Source organism: Mobula hypostoma, chromosome 7 (assembly GCF_963921235.1).
Source record: "Mobula hypostoma chromosome 7, sMobHyp1.1, whole genome shotgun sequence".
In the NCBI taxonomy this organism is placed as follows: Eukaryota; Metazoa; Chordata; class Chondrichthyes; order Myliobatiformes; family Myliobatidae; genus Mobula; species Mobula hypostoma.
In genome coordinates this window covers 16,028,459-16,043,793 of record NC_086103.1, presented here as the reverse complement: position 1 = coordinate 16,043,793, position 15,335 = coordinate 16,028,459, and the positions used below count along the sequence as shown (strand labels likewise).

Below are 15,335 nucleotides of genomic sequence, written 5' to 3'. Positions count from 1 at the left end.
CTATTGAAAATGTATGGGGCATCATGAAGAGGAGAATCAGACAATGGAGACCACGGACTGTTGAGCAGCTGAAGTCTTATATCAAGCAAGAATGGACAAAATTTCGAATTGCAAATCTACTATAATTAGTATCCTCAGTTCCAAAATGATTAAAAAGTATTATTAAAAGGAAAGGTGATGTAACACAATGATAAACATGCCTCTGTCCCAACTTTTGTTGAGTGTGTTGCAGCCATCAAATTCTAAATTTGTGTATGTTTACAAAATACAATTAAGTTGGTCAGTAAAACGACTGAAAATCTTTTCTTTGTACTTTTGTCAGTTAAATAAAGGTTCACGTGAATTAATATATCACAGATTTTTGTTTTTATTGCATTTTGGAAAATATCCCAACTTTTCTGGAAATGGGGTTTGTATATAGGCTGACAATTACATTCTGATAATTTTGCCAAATCTTTTGGCATAATGATGCCCAAACATTTGACAGACTCTGTTTGCCATGCCCAGGGATATCTACTTTCAATTTCTCTTGGTGGGCTATAATTATATGAAAGTAATTAAGTTTTATCTATGTTGATCTTGTATCCTGATAATTGACCATATTGTTCAAAGGATTGTAAAGAGTACGTTGGCTGCCCTCAATAGATTAAAATGTCATCCACATAACAGGCCAATTTATGCTCTGTCCCTTTGATAGTAATTCCCCTGATATCTTCATTTTGTCTGATGTTTTGAGCTAATGGTTCCAGATATAATGCGAAGAGTAGCATGCACAACCCTGTCTCGTGCCCCTTTCTATGGTAAAAATATTAGATAAATATCCATTGATTTTAATCCTAGCAGTAGGGTTGTCATATAGTGCCTGTATAGTTTTAATGATTGTGTCATGGAAACCAAATCTATGTAAAACTCTGTAAAGAAAGTTCCAATTAACTGAATCAAATGCCTTTTCAGCGTCCACGCTTATCACTATTGCTTCAGTTTTATTTTTTTGTATGTGATCCATAACGTGAAGTGTCCTTCGTATATTGTCTTGTGTTTGGCATTGTTGTGTAAATCCTGTCTGATCCTCCTGGCTTTCCTAACTTGCTTCTTTAGTTCTTTTCTGTCTTCTGTATACTCCTCACGTGCTCCGTTTGATCCTGACTTCTGAAGTTTTTCCTTTTTCATCAACTTTTTGGACATCCAAGATTCTCTTATCTTTCCATCCCCATTCTACCTTCCCACAGGAACATGCCTTTGCTGTACTCTGCAATTGGTCTTAAAACACCCTCCCAATTAACTCTCCTTAGCTCCTGCCAATGCCCTCATAATTTAGACCAAAAGACCATAAGACGAAGGAGCAGAATTAGGCCATTCAGCCCATCACGTTGGCTCCGCCGTTCCATCATGGCTGATCCCGGATCCCACTCAACCCCATACACCTGCCTTCTCACCATATCCTTTGATGCCCTGACCAGTCAGGAAACAATCAACTTCCACCTTAAGCATACCCACAGACTTGGCCTTCACCACAGTCTGTGGCAGAGCATTCCACAGATTCACTGTTCTCGGGCTAAAGAAATTGCTCCGTTCCTCTGTTCTAAAAGGTTGGTCCTCAATTACGAGGCTGTGCCCTCTAGTTCTGGATACCCCCACCATAGGAAACATCCTGTCCATATCCACCTTATCTACTCCTTTCAACATTTGGTAGGTTTCAATGAGACCCTAACCCTCACCTAAACGCTCCTCATTTGTTAACCCCTTCATTCCCAGAATCATCCTCATGAACCTCCTCTGGACTCTCTCCAATGACAACACATCCTTTCTGAGATAAGGGGCCCAAAACTGTTGACAATACTCCAAGTGTGGCCTGACTAGTGTCTTATAAAGGGTCGGCATTATCTCCTTGCTTTTATATTCTATTCCCTTAGAATAAATTCCATCATTGCATCTGCCTTCTTTATCATAGACTCACCTTGTAAATTACCACCTGGGAGTCTTGCACAAGGATTCCTAAGTCCCTTTGTCCCTCTGATGTTTTGCCCTACTCCAATTTAAAGTTCTCCCACAAGGACCATACCTATCCTTATCTATAGCCATCCTGAAAGTTGAGGAGTTGTGGTCACTGTTCACCCACTGCAAGGTCAGTCACCTGGCCGAGCTCATTACCCAACACCAGGTCCAGTACGGCCATCATACCTGTTATTTTGATTTTCAATACCTTCCCTGACATCTACCTTCTGGTCCAATCCTCCCCTTACTGATCTGATGCTCCTGTTCCCAGACCCTGCAAAACTAGTTTAAACTCTCCCGGGATGTCTCACTCCAAACCAAGATATTGGTTCCCATCCAATTCACGTGCAATCTGTCCCTCTTGTACAGGTCACCTCTTCGCCAGAAAAGGTTCCAATGATCCACGAACTTGAAACTCTGTCCCCTGCACCATCTCCTCAGCCACTCATTTATCCATGCTATCACCCATCCCTACCTGCACGAGCCCGTGGCAGTGGGAGTAAATCTGTAGATTACTACCTTGGAGGTTGTTCTCTTCAGACTCTTCCTCAGCTCTATAGACTCACCTCGTAAAACCTCTTCCCCTTTTCTGCCAATGTCATTGGTTCCAATATGCACCACGACCTCTGGCTGACCTCCTCCCCCCTCGAGAAAATCCTGCAGTCACTTCAATACATCATGGACCCTAGCACAAGGGAGGCAACACACCATCCCAGAGTCTCCTTTCTGTCCCCCAATTACTGAGACCCCTGTAACTCAGATAGGATCTCAGGTGGTGACGAGAGGGCATACAGGAACGAGATATACCAACTAGTGGAATGGTGTCTCAGCAGCAACCTGGCACTCAACATCAGTAAGACGTAAGAGCTGATTGTGGACCAGGGAGAGTAAGATGAGGGAACAAGAACTAGTCCTGATAGAGGGATCAGAAGTGGAGAGATGAGCAATTTCAAGTTCCTGAGTGTCAAGATCTGACGATCTAACCTGGACTAAAGTATTGATGCAGCTATAATGAAGGCAAGACAGCAGCTATATTTAGTTAGGAGTTTGAAGAGATTTGGCTTGTCACGTAAAACACTAAAAAACTTCTGTAGATATATCATGGAGAGCATTCTGACACAGGATCAAAAGAAGCTGCAGGAAGTTGTAAAATTAGTCAGCTCCATCATGGGTACTCGTCCCCATAGTATCCAAGACATCTTCAAGGAGCAATGTCTCAGAAGGGTGACTTTCATTGTTAAGGACCACCACCGCCGCCCCCCCCCACCCATCACTCAGGACATGCCCTCTTCTCAGGAAAGAGGTACAGAACCCCAAAGGCGCACACTCAATGATTCAGGAACAGCTTCTTCCCCTCTGCCATCCAATTCCTAAATGGACATTGAACCAGTACCACATTTTTTTAATGTATATTATTTGCGTTGTTGCACTATCTTTAATTTAACTATTTTTATGTATAGACTTACTATAATTGATTTACTGATTTATTTGTTTTCTTTCTCTATTATTACATAGAAACATAGAAAACCTACAGCACAATACAGGCCCTTCAGCCCACAAAGTTGTGCCGAACATGTCCCTGCCTTAGAAATTACTAGGCTTACCTATTGCCCTCTATTTTCCTAAGCTCCATGTACCTACCCACAAGTCTCTTAAAAGACCCTATCGTATCCGCCTCCACCACCGTTGCCAGCAGCCCATTCCATGCACTCACCACTCTCTGTGTAAAAAACTTACCCCTGACATCTCCTCTGTACCTACTCTCAAGCACCTTAAACCTGTGCCCTCTTGTGGCAGACATTTCAGCCCTGGGAAAAAGCCTCTGACTATCCACACAATCAATGCCTCTCATCATCTTACACACCTCTATCAGGTCACCTCTCCAACCTCCATTGCTCCAAGGAGAAAAGGTCGAGTTCACTCAACCTGTTTTCATAAGGCATGTTCCCCAATCCAGGCAACATCCTCGTAAATTTCCTCTGCACCCTTTCTATGGTTTCCACACCCTTCCTATAGTGAGGCGACCAGAACTGAGCACAGTACTCCAAGTGGGGTCTGACCAGGGTCCTATATAGCTGCAACATTACCTCTCGGCTTCTAAATTCAATTCCACGATTGATGAAGGCCAATACACCGTATGCCTTCTTAACCACAGAGTCAACCTGCATAGATCCTTTGGGCGTCCTATGGACTTGGACCCTAAAATCCCTCTGATCCTCCACACTGCCAAGAATCTTACCATTAATACTATATTCTGTCATCATATTTGACCTACCAAAATGAGCCACTTCACACTTATCTGGGTTGAACTTCATCTACCACTTCTCAGCCCAGTTTTGCATCCTATCAAGGTCCCGCTGTAACCTCTGACTGCCCTCCACACTATCCACAACACCCACAACCTTTATGTCATCAGCAAATTTACTAACTCATCCCTCCACTTCCTCATCCAGGTCATTTATAAAAATCACAAAGAGTAAGGGTCCCAGAACAGATCCCTGAGGCACACCACTGGTCACCGACCTCCATGCAGAATATGACCCGTCTACAACCACTTTTTGCCTTCTGTGGGCAAGCCAATTTTGGATCCATAAAGCAATGTCTCCTTGGATCCCATGCCTCCTTACTTTCTCAATAAGCCTTGCATGGGGTGACTTATCAAATGCCTTGCTGAAATCCATATACACTATATCTACTGCTCTTTCTTCATCAATGTGTTTAGTCACATCCTCAAAAATTCAATCAGGCTCGTAAGGCACGACCTGCCCTTGACAAAGCCATGCTGACTATTCCTAATCATATTAAACCTCTCCAAATGTTCATAAATCCTGCCTCTCACAATCTTTTACATCAACTTACCAATCACTGAAGTAAGACTCACTGGTCTATAATTTCCTGGGCTATCTCTACTCCCTTTCTTGAATAAGGAAACAACATTCGCAACCCTCCAATCCTCTGGAACCTCTCCTGTCCCCATTGATGATGCAAATATCGTTGCCAGAGGCTCAGCATTCTCCTCCCTCACCTCCCACAGTAGCCTGGGGTACATCTCATCTGGTCCTGGTGACTTATCCAACTTGATGCTTTCCAAAAACTCCAGCACATCCTCTTTCTTAATATCTATATGCTCAAGCTTTTCAGTCTGCTGCAAGTCATCACTACAATCACCAAGATCCTTTTCCGTAGTGAATACTGAAGTAAAGTATTCATTAAGTACCTCTGCTATTTCCTCCGGTTCCATACATACTTTCCCACTGTCACACTTGATAGGTCCTATTCTTTCATGTCTTATCCTCTTGCTCTTCACATACTTGTAGAATGCCTTGGGGTTTTCCTTAATCCTGCCCGCCAAGACCTTCTCATGGCCCCTTCTGGCTCTCCAAATTTCCTTCATAAGCTCCTTCCTGTTAGCCTTATAATCTTCTAGATCTCTAACATTACCTAGCTCTCTGAACCTTTCGTAAGCTTTTCTTTTCTTCTTGACTAGATTTACTACAGCCTTTGTACACCACGGTTCCTGTACCCTACTATAACTTCCCTGTCTCATTGGAACTTACCTATGCAGAACTCCACACAAATATCCCCTGAACATTTGCCACATTTCTTCCATACCTTTCCCTGATGACATCTGTTCCCAATTTAAGCTTCCAAGTTCCTGCCTGATAGCCTCATAATTCCCCTTACTCCAGTTAAATGCTTTTCTAACTTGTCTGTTCTTATCGCTCTCCAAGGCTATTGTAAAGGAGATAGAATTATGATCACTATCTCCAAAATGCTCTCCCACTGAGAGACCTGACACCTGACCAGGTACATTTCCCAATACCAAATCAAGTGCAGCCTCTCCTCTTGTAGGCTTATCTACATATTGTGTCAAGAAACCTTCCTGAACACACCTAACAAACCCAACCCCATCTAAACCCCTCGCTCTAGGGAGATAGCAATTGATATTTGGGAAATTAAAATCTCCCATCACGACAAATCTGTTATTATTACACCTTTCCAGGATCTGTTTCCCTATCTGCTCCTCGATATCCCTGTTACTATTGGGCGGCCTATAAAAAACACCCAGTAGAGTTATTGACCCCTTCCCATTCCTAATCTCCACCTTCCAGGCCCTCCATGACGTCCACCTTTTCTGCAGCCGTGAAACTATCTCTGATCAACAGTGCCACGCCCCCACCTCTTTTGCCTCCTTCCCTGTCCTTTCTGAAACATCTAAAGCCTGGCTTTCTAAGTAACCATTCCTGTCCCTGAGCCATCCAAGTCTCTGTAATGGCCACCCACATCATAGCTCCAAGTACTGATCCACGCTCTAAGCTCATCCACTTTATTCATAATATTCCTTGCATTAAAATAGACTCATCTCAAACCGCCGGTCTGAGCACGTTCCTTCTCTATCACCTGCCTATCCTCCCTCACACACTGTCTCCAAGTTTTCTCTATTTGTGAGCCAACCGCCTCTTCCCCAGTCTCTTCAGTTCGGTTCCCACCCCCAAACAATTCTCGTTTAAACTCTCCCCAGTAGCCTTAGCAAACCTCCCCGCCAGGATATTGGTCCCCCTCCGATTCAAGTGCAACCAGTCCTTTTTGTACAGGTCACACCTGCCTCAAAAGAGGTCCCAATGATCCAGAAACTGTATCCCTGCCTCCTGCTCCAATCCCTCAGCCACGCATTCATCCTCCACCTCATTCTGTTCCTATACTCACTGCTGCGTGGCACAGGCAGTAATCCTGAGATTACTACCTTTGTGGACCTGCTTCTCAACTTCCTTCCTAACTTCCTGTAGTCTTTTTTCAGGACTTCTTCCCTTTTCCTACCTATGTCATTGGTACCAATATGTACCACGACCTCTGGCTGTTCTCCCTCCCACTGCAGGATATCTTGGACACGATCTGAAACATCCAGGACCCATCTTGGAGGCAAACTGCCATCCGAACTTCTTTCCTGAGTCCACAGAATCGCCTGTCTGATCCCTAACTATAGAGTCCCCTATCACTACTGCCTTCCTCTTCCTTTTCCCACCCTTCTGAGCCACAGGGCCAGACTCTGTGCCAGAGACACGGCCACTGTCACTTCCCCCAGGTAGGCTGTCCCGCCCAAACAGTATTCAAGCAGGAATACTTATTGTCAAGGGGTACAGCCACAGGGGTACTCGCTAGTACCTGACTCTTCCCCTTCCCCCTCCTGACTGTTACCCACTTGTCTGTCTCCCGTGGCCCCGGTGTGACCACCTGCCTGTAACTCCTCTCTATCACCTCCTCACTCTCCCTGACCAAATGAAGGTCATCGAGCTGCAACTCCAGTTCCCTAACGCGGTCCCTTAGGAGCTGCAGCTCGACACACCGGGTGCAGATATGGCCGTCCGGGAGGCTGGGAGACTCCAGGACCTCCTACATCTAACACTGAGCACAGAAAACCGGCCTCACACACATACTTCCTTTCCATAATTAACACAGGTAAACCTACCTCGCCTCGTTACTGCCCATTGAGCCAAAGCCCTATCACTCTGCTTCCTCTCACTCTGCTGCCCACTGGATATGGCGGTCTTCTTTGAAAACTTTTCCCGCTCTACTGGCTAACGTCACGCGCCTGCGCAGTCTTGCCTCTCTTTATCCCGAGTAGTAAAATGCCTTCTCTCCAAAATTCCTTAGCCGTTCCGCTCGTAGCCTTCTTGCTTCGAATATTGTTATGTATTGCTTTGTACTGCTGCTGCTGAGTTAACAAATTTCACATGCCGGTGATAACAAACCTGATTCTGATCTGTAGCACTGCCTGACTTTACCCTTCCCGGTCGAGTCTCAGAGCCCCCCACGGTGGCACCAGCTGACTGTTGCTGCTGTGGTCTGATGAGTCACCTCCCGACCCCCCTGGCAGTTTCCAAAGGGGGGTCGGGAGGTGACTTGTTGCTGAGGGGAATTGCACTGACTTCTTAATCCTCTTACCTCTCCTGGTGCTCTCCCATCTACTGTCTGAAGCCTGTACTCTGGTTGTGACCACCTCTTCAAAAGGCTCGTTTATAATATCTTAGAGATTGTGGAGGCATCTTTCAAGTATCAGTAGTTTCTGAAATGGTTCCAGGGGACTGAAAAATTGCAAGTGTCACTCCACTCTTTTTAAGAAGGGAGGGAGGCAAAAGAAAGGAAATTATAGGCCAGTTAGTCTGACTTTGGTGGTTGGGAAAATGTTGGAGTTAATTGTTAAGGACGTGTTCTCGGGCACATGATAAAATAGGCCAAAGTCAATATGGTTTTCTAAAGCAGGAATCTTGCCTGACAAATCTGTTGGAATTTTTTGAGGAAATGACGGGCAGGAGAGGTAAAGAAGAATCGGTGGATGTTGTTTACTTGGAGTTTCAGAAGGCCTTTGACAAGGTACCTCACATGAGGCTGCTTAACAAGATAAGAGTCCGTGATATTACAGGAAAGGCACTAGCCTGGATAGGAGATTAGCTGACTGGTAGGAGGCAAAGTATAGGAATAAAAGGATCTTTTTCTGGTTGGCTGCCGATGACTAGTGGTGTTCTGCAGGAGTCGGTGTTGGGACTGCATCTTTTTATGATTTGAATGACGGAATTGATGGCTTTGTGGTTAGGTTTGCCGATGATACGAAGATAGGTGGAGGGGCAGGTGGTGTTGAGGAAGCAGAGAGTCTGCAGAAGAACTTAGGCACATTAGGAGAATACAGTGCAGTGTGGACTATGGGAGTTGGAAGAGGTTTACAAGATGCTGTCTGGATTAGAGGGCATGTACCAAAAGGAGAGGGTGGACTAACTAGGCTTGTCTTATCTGGAGTAGCAGAGATATGAGGGGAGATCTGATAGAGGTTTATAATATCTTCAGGGACACGATAGGATAATTGACTAGTCTTCTTTTTTCCAGGGTTGAAATGTGTAATACCAGAGGGCATGCTTTTTGGTGGGGGGATTGGGGGCAAGTTCAAAGGAGATGTAGAGGGCAAGTGTTTATAACCTGCAGAGTGGTGGTAGGGGCAGATATGTACAATGGATGTACACATGAATATGCAGTCAATGGAGGGATATGGACCTTAGAAGGATGAGCTTAATTACCACCACCATTATGAGCCGTGTCCCATGGCCATGATTCTTCTTGGCAAATTTTTCTACAGAACTGGTTTGCCATTGCCTTCCTCTGGGCAGTGTCTTTACAAGACGGGTGATCCCAGTCATTACCAATACTCTTCAGAGACTGTCTGCCTGGCATCAGTGGTCACATAACCAGGATTTGTGATCTGCACCGGCTGCTCACACCACCCACCACCTGCTCCCATGGATTCATGTGACCCTGATGGGGGGCTAAGCAGGTGCTACACCTTGCCCAAGGGTGACCTGCAGGCTAGCGGAGGGAAGGAGTGCCCTACACCTCCTTTGGCAGAGATGTATCCCAAACCCATAATTAGCCTAATTATTTCAGCACAACACAAAGAACTGAAGGGCCTGTTCCTGTGCTGTAATGTCTGTGATAGGGAGAGGTGGGCCACATTGAACCTTTATGCCCTGGAGAGCAGGCAGGAAGGGAGCCCTCACAGAAGCTGTGGATCAGTGGACAGGGATGGCCTTTTCCCCAGGACTGAGAAGTCCAACACTACAGGACACAGATACAGGAGCAGAGAGATTGGAAAGCAGCCTGAGAGGTAACTTCTTCACACAGGGGCTAGTGAGTACAGTATCTGGAATGAGCGCCACAGGAAGTGGAAGAGGCAGGTACAATGGCAACATTTTCACATTCAACTTTATTGAGATCTGATTGTGCACATATACATCTAAACGAAACAGCATTTCTCTGGACCACAGTGCCCCTACAAAACATATATCACACACAGAACATAAAGCAAAGTATTACCATAAATAAGTTAACTCGAAATGCACATGTAGCAGACCACAGGTAAGCAGTAAAAAGCCCACTGTCTGAGAGATGAGATGAGACCTCGTTGGTGGTAGGCTGTTCATTAATCCGACACCGGTCAGTCAGTCCGAGTCCTATTTGAGGGGCATTTTGGATAGGTACATGGCAGGAAGGGGCTAGGAGGATTATGGGCCAAATGTGAGCAATTGGAATCAACAGGGAGGACACTGGCCATCATGAACTACTTGGTCTGTGCGGCCTGGTTCTGTGCTGTACCACTCGGTGGGATGTGAAGCCATGGGCAACAGGCCTCCTTGTCGACTGAGAGGAGGGGAGAGGTGAGGGACCAGGGAGCTGGGGACAAGGGTGGAACACACGAACTGAGGGGAGGGGAGAGCTGAAGGACCAGGGAGCTGGGGACAAGGGTGGAACACACAGAGAGGAGGGGAGAGGTGAGGGACCAGGGAGCTGGGGACGAGGGTAGAACACACAGACTGAGGGGAGGGGAGAGGTGAGGGACCAGGGAGCTGGGGACGAGGGTGGAACACACAGACTGAAGGGAGGAGAGAGGTGAGGGACCAGGGAGCTGGGGACGAGGGTGGAACACACGGACTGAGGGGAGGGGAGAGGTGAGGGACCAGGGAGCTGGGGATGAGGGTGGAACACACAGACTGAGGGGAGGGGAGAGGTGAGAGACCAGGGAGCTGGGGACGAGGGTGGAACACACAGAGAAGAGGGGAGAGGTGAGGGACCAGGGAGCTGGGGACGAGGGTGGAACACACGGACTGAAGGGAGGGGAGAGCTGAGGGACCAGGGAGCTGGGGACGAGGGTGGAACACACAGACTGAGGGGAGGGGAGAAGTGAGGGACCAGGGAGCTGGGGACGAGGGTGGAACACACGAACTGAGGGGAGGGGAGAGCTGAGGGACCAGGGAGCTGGGGACGAGGGTGGAACACACGGACTGAGGGGAGGGGAGAGGTGAGGGACCAGGGAGCTGGGGACGAGGGTGGAACACACGGACTGAGGGGAGGGGAGAGGTGAGGGACCAGGGAGCTGGGGACGAGGGTGGAACACACAGAGAGGAGGGGAGAGGTGAGGGACCAGGGAGCTGGGGACGAGGGTGGAACACACAGACTGAGGGGAGGGGAGAGGTGAGAGACCAGGGAGCTGGGGACGAGGGTGGAACACACAGACTGAGGGGAGGGGAGAGGTGAGAGACCAGGGAGCTGGGGACGAGGGTGGAACACACAGAGAGGAGGGGAGAGGTGAGGGACCAGGGAGCTGGGGACGAGGGTGGAACACACAGACTGAGGGGAGGGGAGAAGTGAGGGACCAGGGAGCTGGGGACGAGGGTGGAACACACAGAGTGGAGGGGAGAAGTGAGGGACCAGGGAGCTGGGGACGAGGGTGGAACACACGGAATGAGGGGAGGGGAGAGCTGAGGGACCAGGGAGCTGGGGACGAGGGTGGAACACACGGACTGAGGGGAGGGGAGAGCTGAGGGACCAGGGAGCTGGGGACGAGGGTGGAACACACGGACTGAGGGGAGAGGTGAGGGACCAGGGAGCTGGGGACGAGGGTGGAACACACAGACTGAGGGGAGGAATGGATCCTCCACACTGACTGCTGGTAAACAGCATCAGAGCAGAAGAACCTGGTTGGTTAGCATTGACGGGTTGGGCCGACTGGCTTGTCCCAGTGTGACTCCAGAACGTGACTTTTGACAGGTACAAGAGCACTTTGTCACTGGTACGTGTGAAAGAAACTGAGAGTGGCTTCTACAAGTTCTTGGCATCCAATCAAGAAATGAACTCATCTCTGACCTTCCATGTATTAATCAGCAGTGAGTAAAACCTAAAGATGAAATCTTCCCCAATATCCCCAAAAGCCGCTTGTCTCACTCTGTTCTCCTCATCCCCCTCCGGCCTCCTTATCCCCCTCTGTTCTCCTCATCCCCCCCCCCCGGCCTCCTCATCCCCCTCCGTTCTCCTCATCTCCCTCCAGCCTCCTCATCCCTCTCCATTCTCCTCATCCCCCTCTGTTCTCCTCATTCCCCTCCGTTCTCCTCATCCCCCTCCATTCTCCTCATCCCCCTCCGGCCTCCTCATCCCCCCTCCACACCAGCATCCTCATACCCCTCCTTTCTACTAATCTCCCTCCGTTCTCATCCCCCTCTGGCCTCCTCATCCCCCTCCGGCCTCCTCATCCCCCTCCGTTCTCCTCATCCCCCTCCACACCGGTCTCCTCTAAATGGATATCCCTCTATTCTGAGGTTGTTCCCTCTGGTCCTAGAATCCCCCACTACGGGAAACATCCTCTCCACATCCACTTGTAATGCCCTGGTTTAAGACCATGCTTTATTTCATTAATATAGTTACGCTTTGGGCATTTTATTTTCTGCAGATTTTCGCAAACTGCAAACGTATATAAAAGGAAGTTACTTAGCTAGTTCCTCTCTGCTCCTTTGGCACATTGGGTAGCAACCTTGCTGTTTCTTTGGTGTTTGTCTGTTTTTCACAAGGCCAAGTTGCTAGCTCGATGCTCAGTCTAGAACGGATGGAAAGCATGCAAGAAACCGGCCAGACTTGAAGCCAGGACCGTTCACCTCAAAGTCCAGTGCAGATGGCACTGCACCACTGGTCGGCTATACGTATAGAAGAAAGTTCCCTTATACAATTGAGTGTTTCATTTTTGCTGCTTAAAATAAAAATCACTTGATCAATAAATTAGGCTTGTTTAAGTTAACCAATAGGATTTGTCTGGGTAATATTCTGGAGAGAACGGTAAGCCATTTTCTACAGGGAGCACAGAAGAAAGACGGAAGGATGGAGATAGATAACAAACTTGAATGAAGGACATGGTGAAATGCTCAGAAGTAAATTTGGAAGTATAGACACTGATGTCAGAAAATCCTCATATCAACTTTGGTCTCACAGAGAATATGCAGATAACTTTTTAGTTAGCTAGTTATCATACAACCTTGGAGAAAGTTCGACTCCTTGTCCTTGTATGCTGTGTGGGTATTTATGTTTCGCTTGGACTGACTTTTCAGCACAGAACTGTTTCTGTACCATGAGTAAATGGAGTGAAGCAAACCAGATGGGTAATCCAGCTCGAGCTCCGACGATTACGTGCACGTTATATATGATGGGTCCTTTTCTTTACTTTGATTGTTGTAGTTTAAAATACAAATTTCAATTGAAGTTTATACTGCTGTAGATTAAATTATTGCTTCTTGGTGAACAGCAGATTTGCTTGGGTGTATCAGTCTTCATACAAGTGATAGCCTTTTTTTTCCCCTTAAAGGAACATTAAAAATTTTATGTTTTTGTGTTTACCCGAACCATGTTTACCCAAGACGTGTTTATTTTTTGGAAATGTTCTTCTCATCGTTATTCCCCGTGTGTTGTAGAGATATGTTGCTGTTGGGTTGAATTCACAGAAGCTGCTAACTACGGTGAGAGGGTTACACACACTATCCAGACCTTTCTATATTTGTTGGTTTTCCTCATCCTTCCAAACTCTAGCAAGTGCAGTCCCAGACCCATCAAACACACCTAGTACATTAACCCTTTCATTCCTGGAATCATTCTAATGAACCTCCCATGGGCCCCAAAACTGCTCACAATACTCCAAATCTGGTTTGAACAATGGTTTAAAAGTTATTTTATATATATTCTTAATTTGTTTAATTATCACTGACACGTGTCATGGAATTTTAAACAGAAAAGAGATTCTGCAGTTGCTGGAAAACTTGTGCAACACCCACAAAATGGACGTTCTCTCTATTCTGAGACTGTTTACTCTGTTCCTAGATTCCCCCATTACTGAAACATCATCTCCTCATCTCTATTCTAAGTGGATGTCTCTCTATTCTGACGCTGTGCCTTTGGTCCTAAACTTCCCCACCACAGGACAGCATCCTCCCCAGTCCACTCTAAATGAATGTCTCTCTAGTTTGAGGCTGTGTCCTCTGGTCCTAGACTCTCCTATCAATAGAAAATATCCTCTCCACATCCACTTTTCTGAGGCCTTTCACCATTCAGTAGGTTTAATTAGGTCACCCCTCATTCTACTGAATGAGGACCCAGAGTGATAGAGCAGTGAAAGAAGTACGTGGACTAAAGCCGGATCTAACATATAGAGAGGCTTTGAGGAAAGAGAAGCAGAATAAACGGTGTAAAGACAGTAAGGTAGAAGGGCTGAAATGTGTGTACCTCAATGCAAGAAGCATCAGGAACAAAGGTGATGAACTGAGAGCTTGGATACATACATGGAATTATGATGTAGTGGCCATTACAGAGACTTGTCTGGCACCGAGGCAGGAATGGGTTCTCAATATTCCTGGATTTCAGTGCTTTAAAAGGGATAGAGAGGGGGGAAAAAGGGGAGGAGGGGTGGCATTACTGGTCAGGGATACTATTACAGCTACAGAAAGGGTGGGTAATGTAGTAGGATCCTCTTTTGAGTCAATATGGGTGGAAGTCAGGAAGAGGAAGGGAGCAGTTACTCTATTGGGGGTATTCTATAGGCCCCCTGGTAGCAGCAGAGATACAGAGGAGCAGATTGGGAGGCAGATTTTGGAAAGGTGCAAAAATAACAGGGTTGTTATCATGGGTGACTTTAACTTCCCTAATATTGATTAGCACCTGATTAGTTCCAAGGGTTTAGATGGGGCAGAATTTGTTAAGTGTGTCCAGGATGGATTCCTGTCACAGTATGTGGACAGGCCGACCAGGGGGAATGCCATACTAGATCTAGTACTAGGTAATGAACCGGGTCAGGTCATAGATCTCTCAGTGGGTGAGCATCTGGGGGTCAGTGACCACCGCTCCCTGGCCTTTATAATTATCATGGAAAAGGATAGAATCAAAGAGGACAGGAAAATTTTTAATTGGGGAAAGGCAAATTATGAGGCTATAAGGCTAGAACTTGCAGGTGTGAATTGGGATGATGTTTTTGCAGGGAAATGTACTATGGACATGTGGTCGATGTTTAGAGATCTCTTGCGGGATGTAAGGGATAAATTTGTCCTGGTGAGGAAGATAAAGAATGGTAGGGTGAAGGAACCATGGGTGACAAGTGAGGTGGAAAATCTAGTCAGGAGGAAGAAGGCAGCATACATGAGGTTTAGGAAGCAAGGATCAGATGGGTCTATTGAATATAGAGAAGCAAGAAAGGAGCTTAAGAAGAGGCTGAGAAGAGCAAGAAGGGGGCATGAGAAGGCCTTGGCGAGTAGGGTAAAGGAAAACCCCAAGGCATTCTTCAATTATGTGAAGAAAAAAAGGATGACAGGAGTGAAGGTAGCACCGATTAGAGATAAAGGTGGGAAGATGTGCCTAGAGGCTGTGGAAGTGAGCGAGGTCCTCAATGAATACTTCTCTTCGGTATTCACCAATGAGAAGGAACTTGATGATGGTGAGGACAATATGAGTGAGTTTGATGTTCTGGAGCATGTTGATATTAAGGGAGAGGA

The 15,335-nt window shown here is 46.7% G+C and overlaps 1 protein-coding gene across 1 annotated transcript in view; it reads left to right on the top strand.

The window, feature by feature from the left end:
- The window catches only part of LOC134348845 (macrophage colony-stimulating factor 1 receptor-like), a 111,633-nt gene that overhangs the window by 50,996 nt on the left and 45,302 nt on the right, over positions 1-15,335 (top strand). Inside the window, exon 5 of the mRNA XM_063052626.1 lies at positions 11,587-11,702. Within this exon, the coding sequence (XP_062908696.1) occupies positions 11,587-11,702 (116 nt within the window). The remainder of the gene's footprint in view (positions 1-11,586; positions 11,703-15,335) is intronic.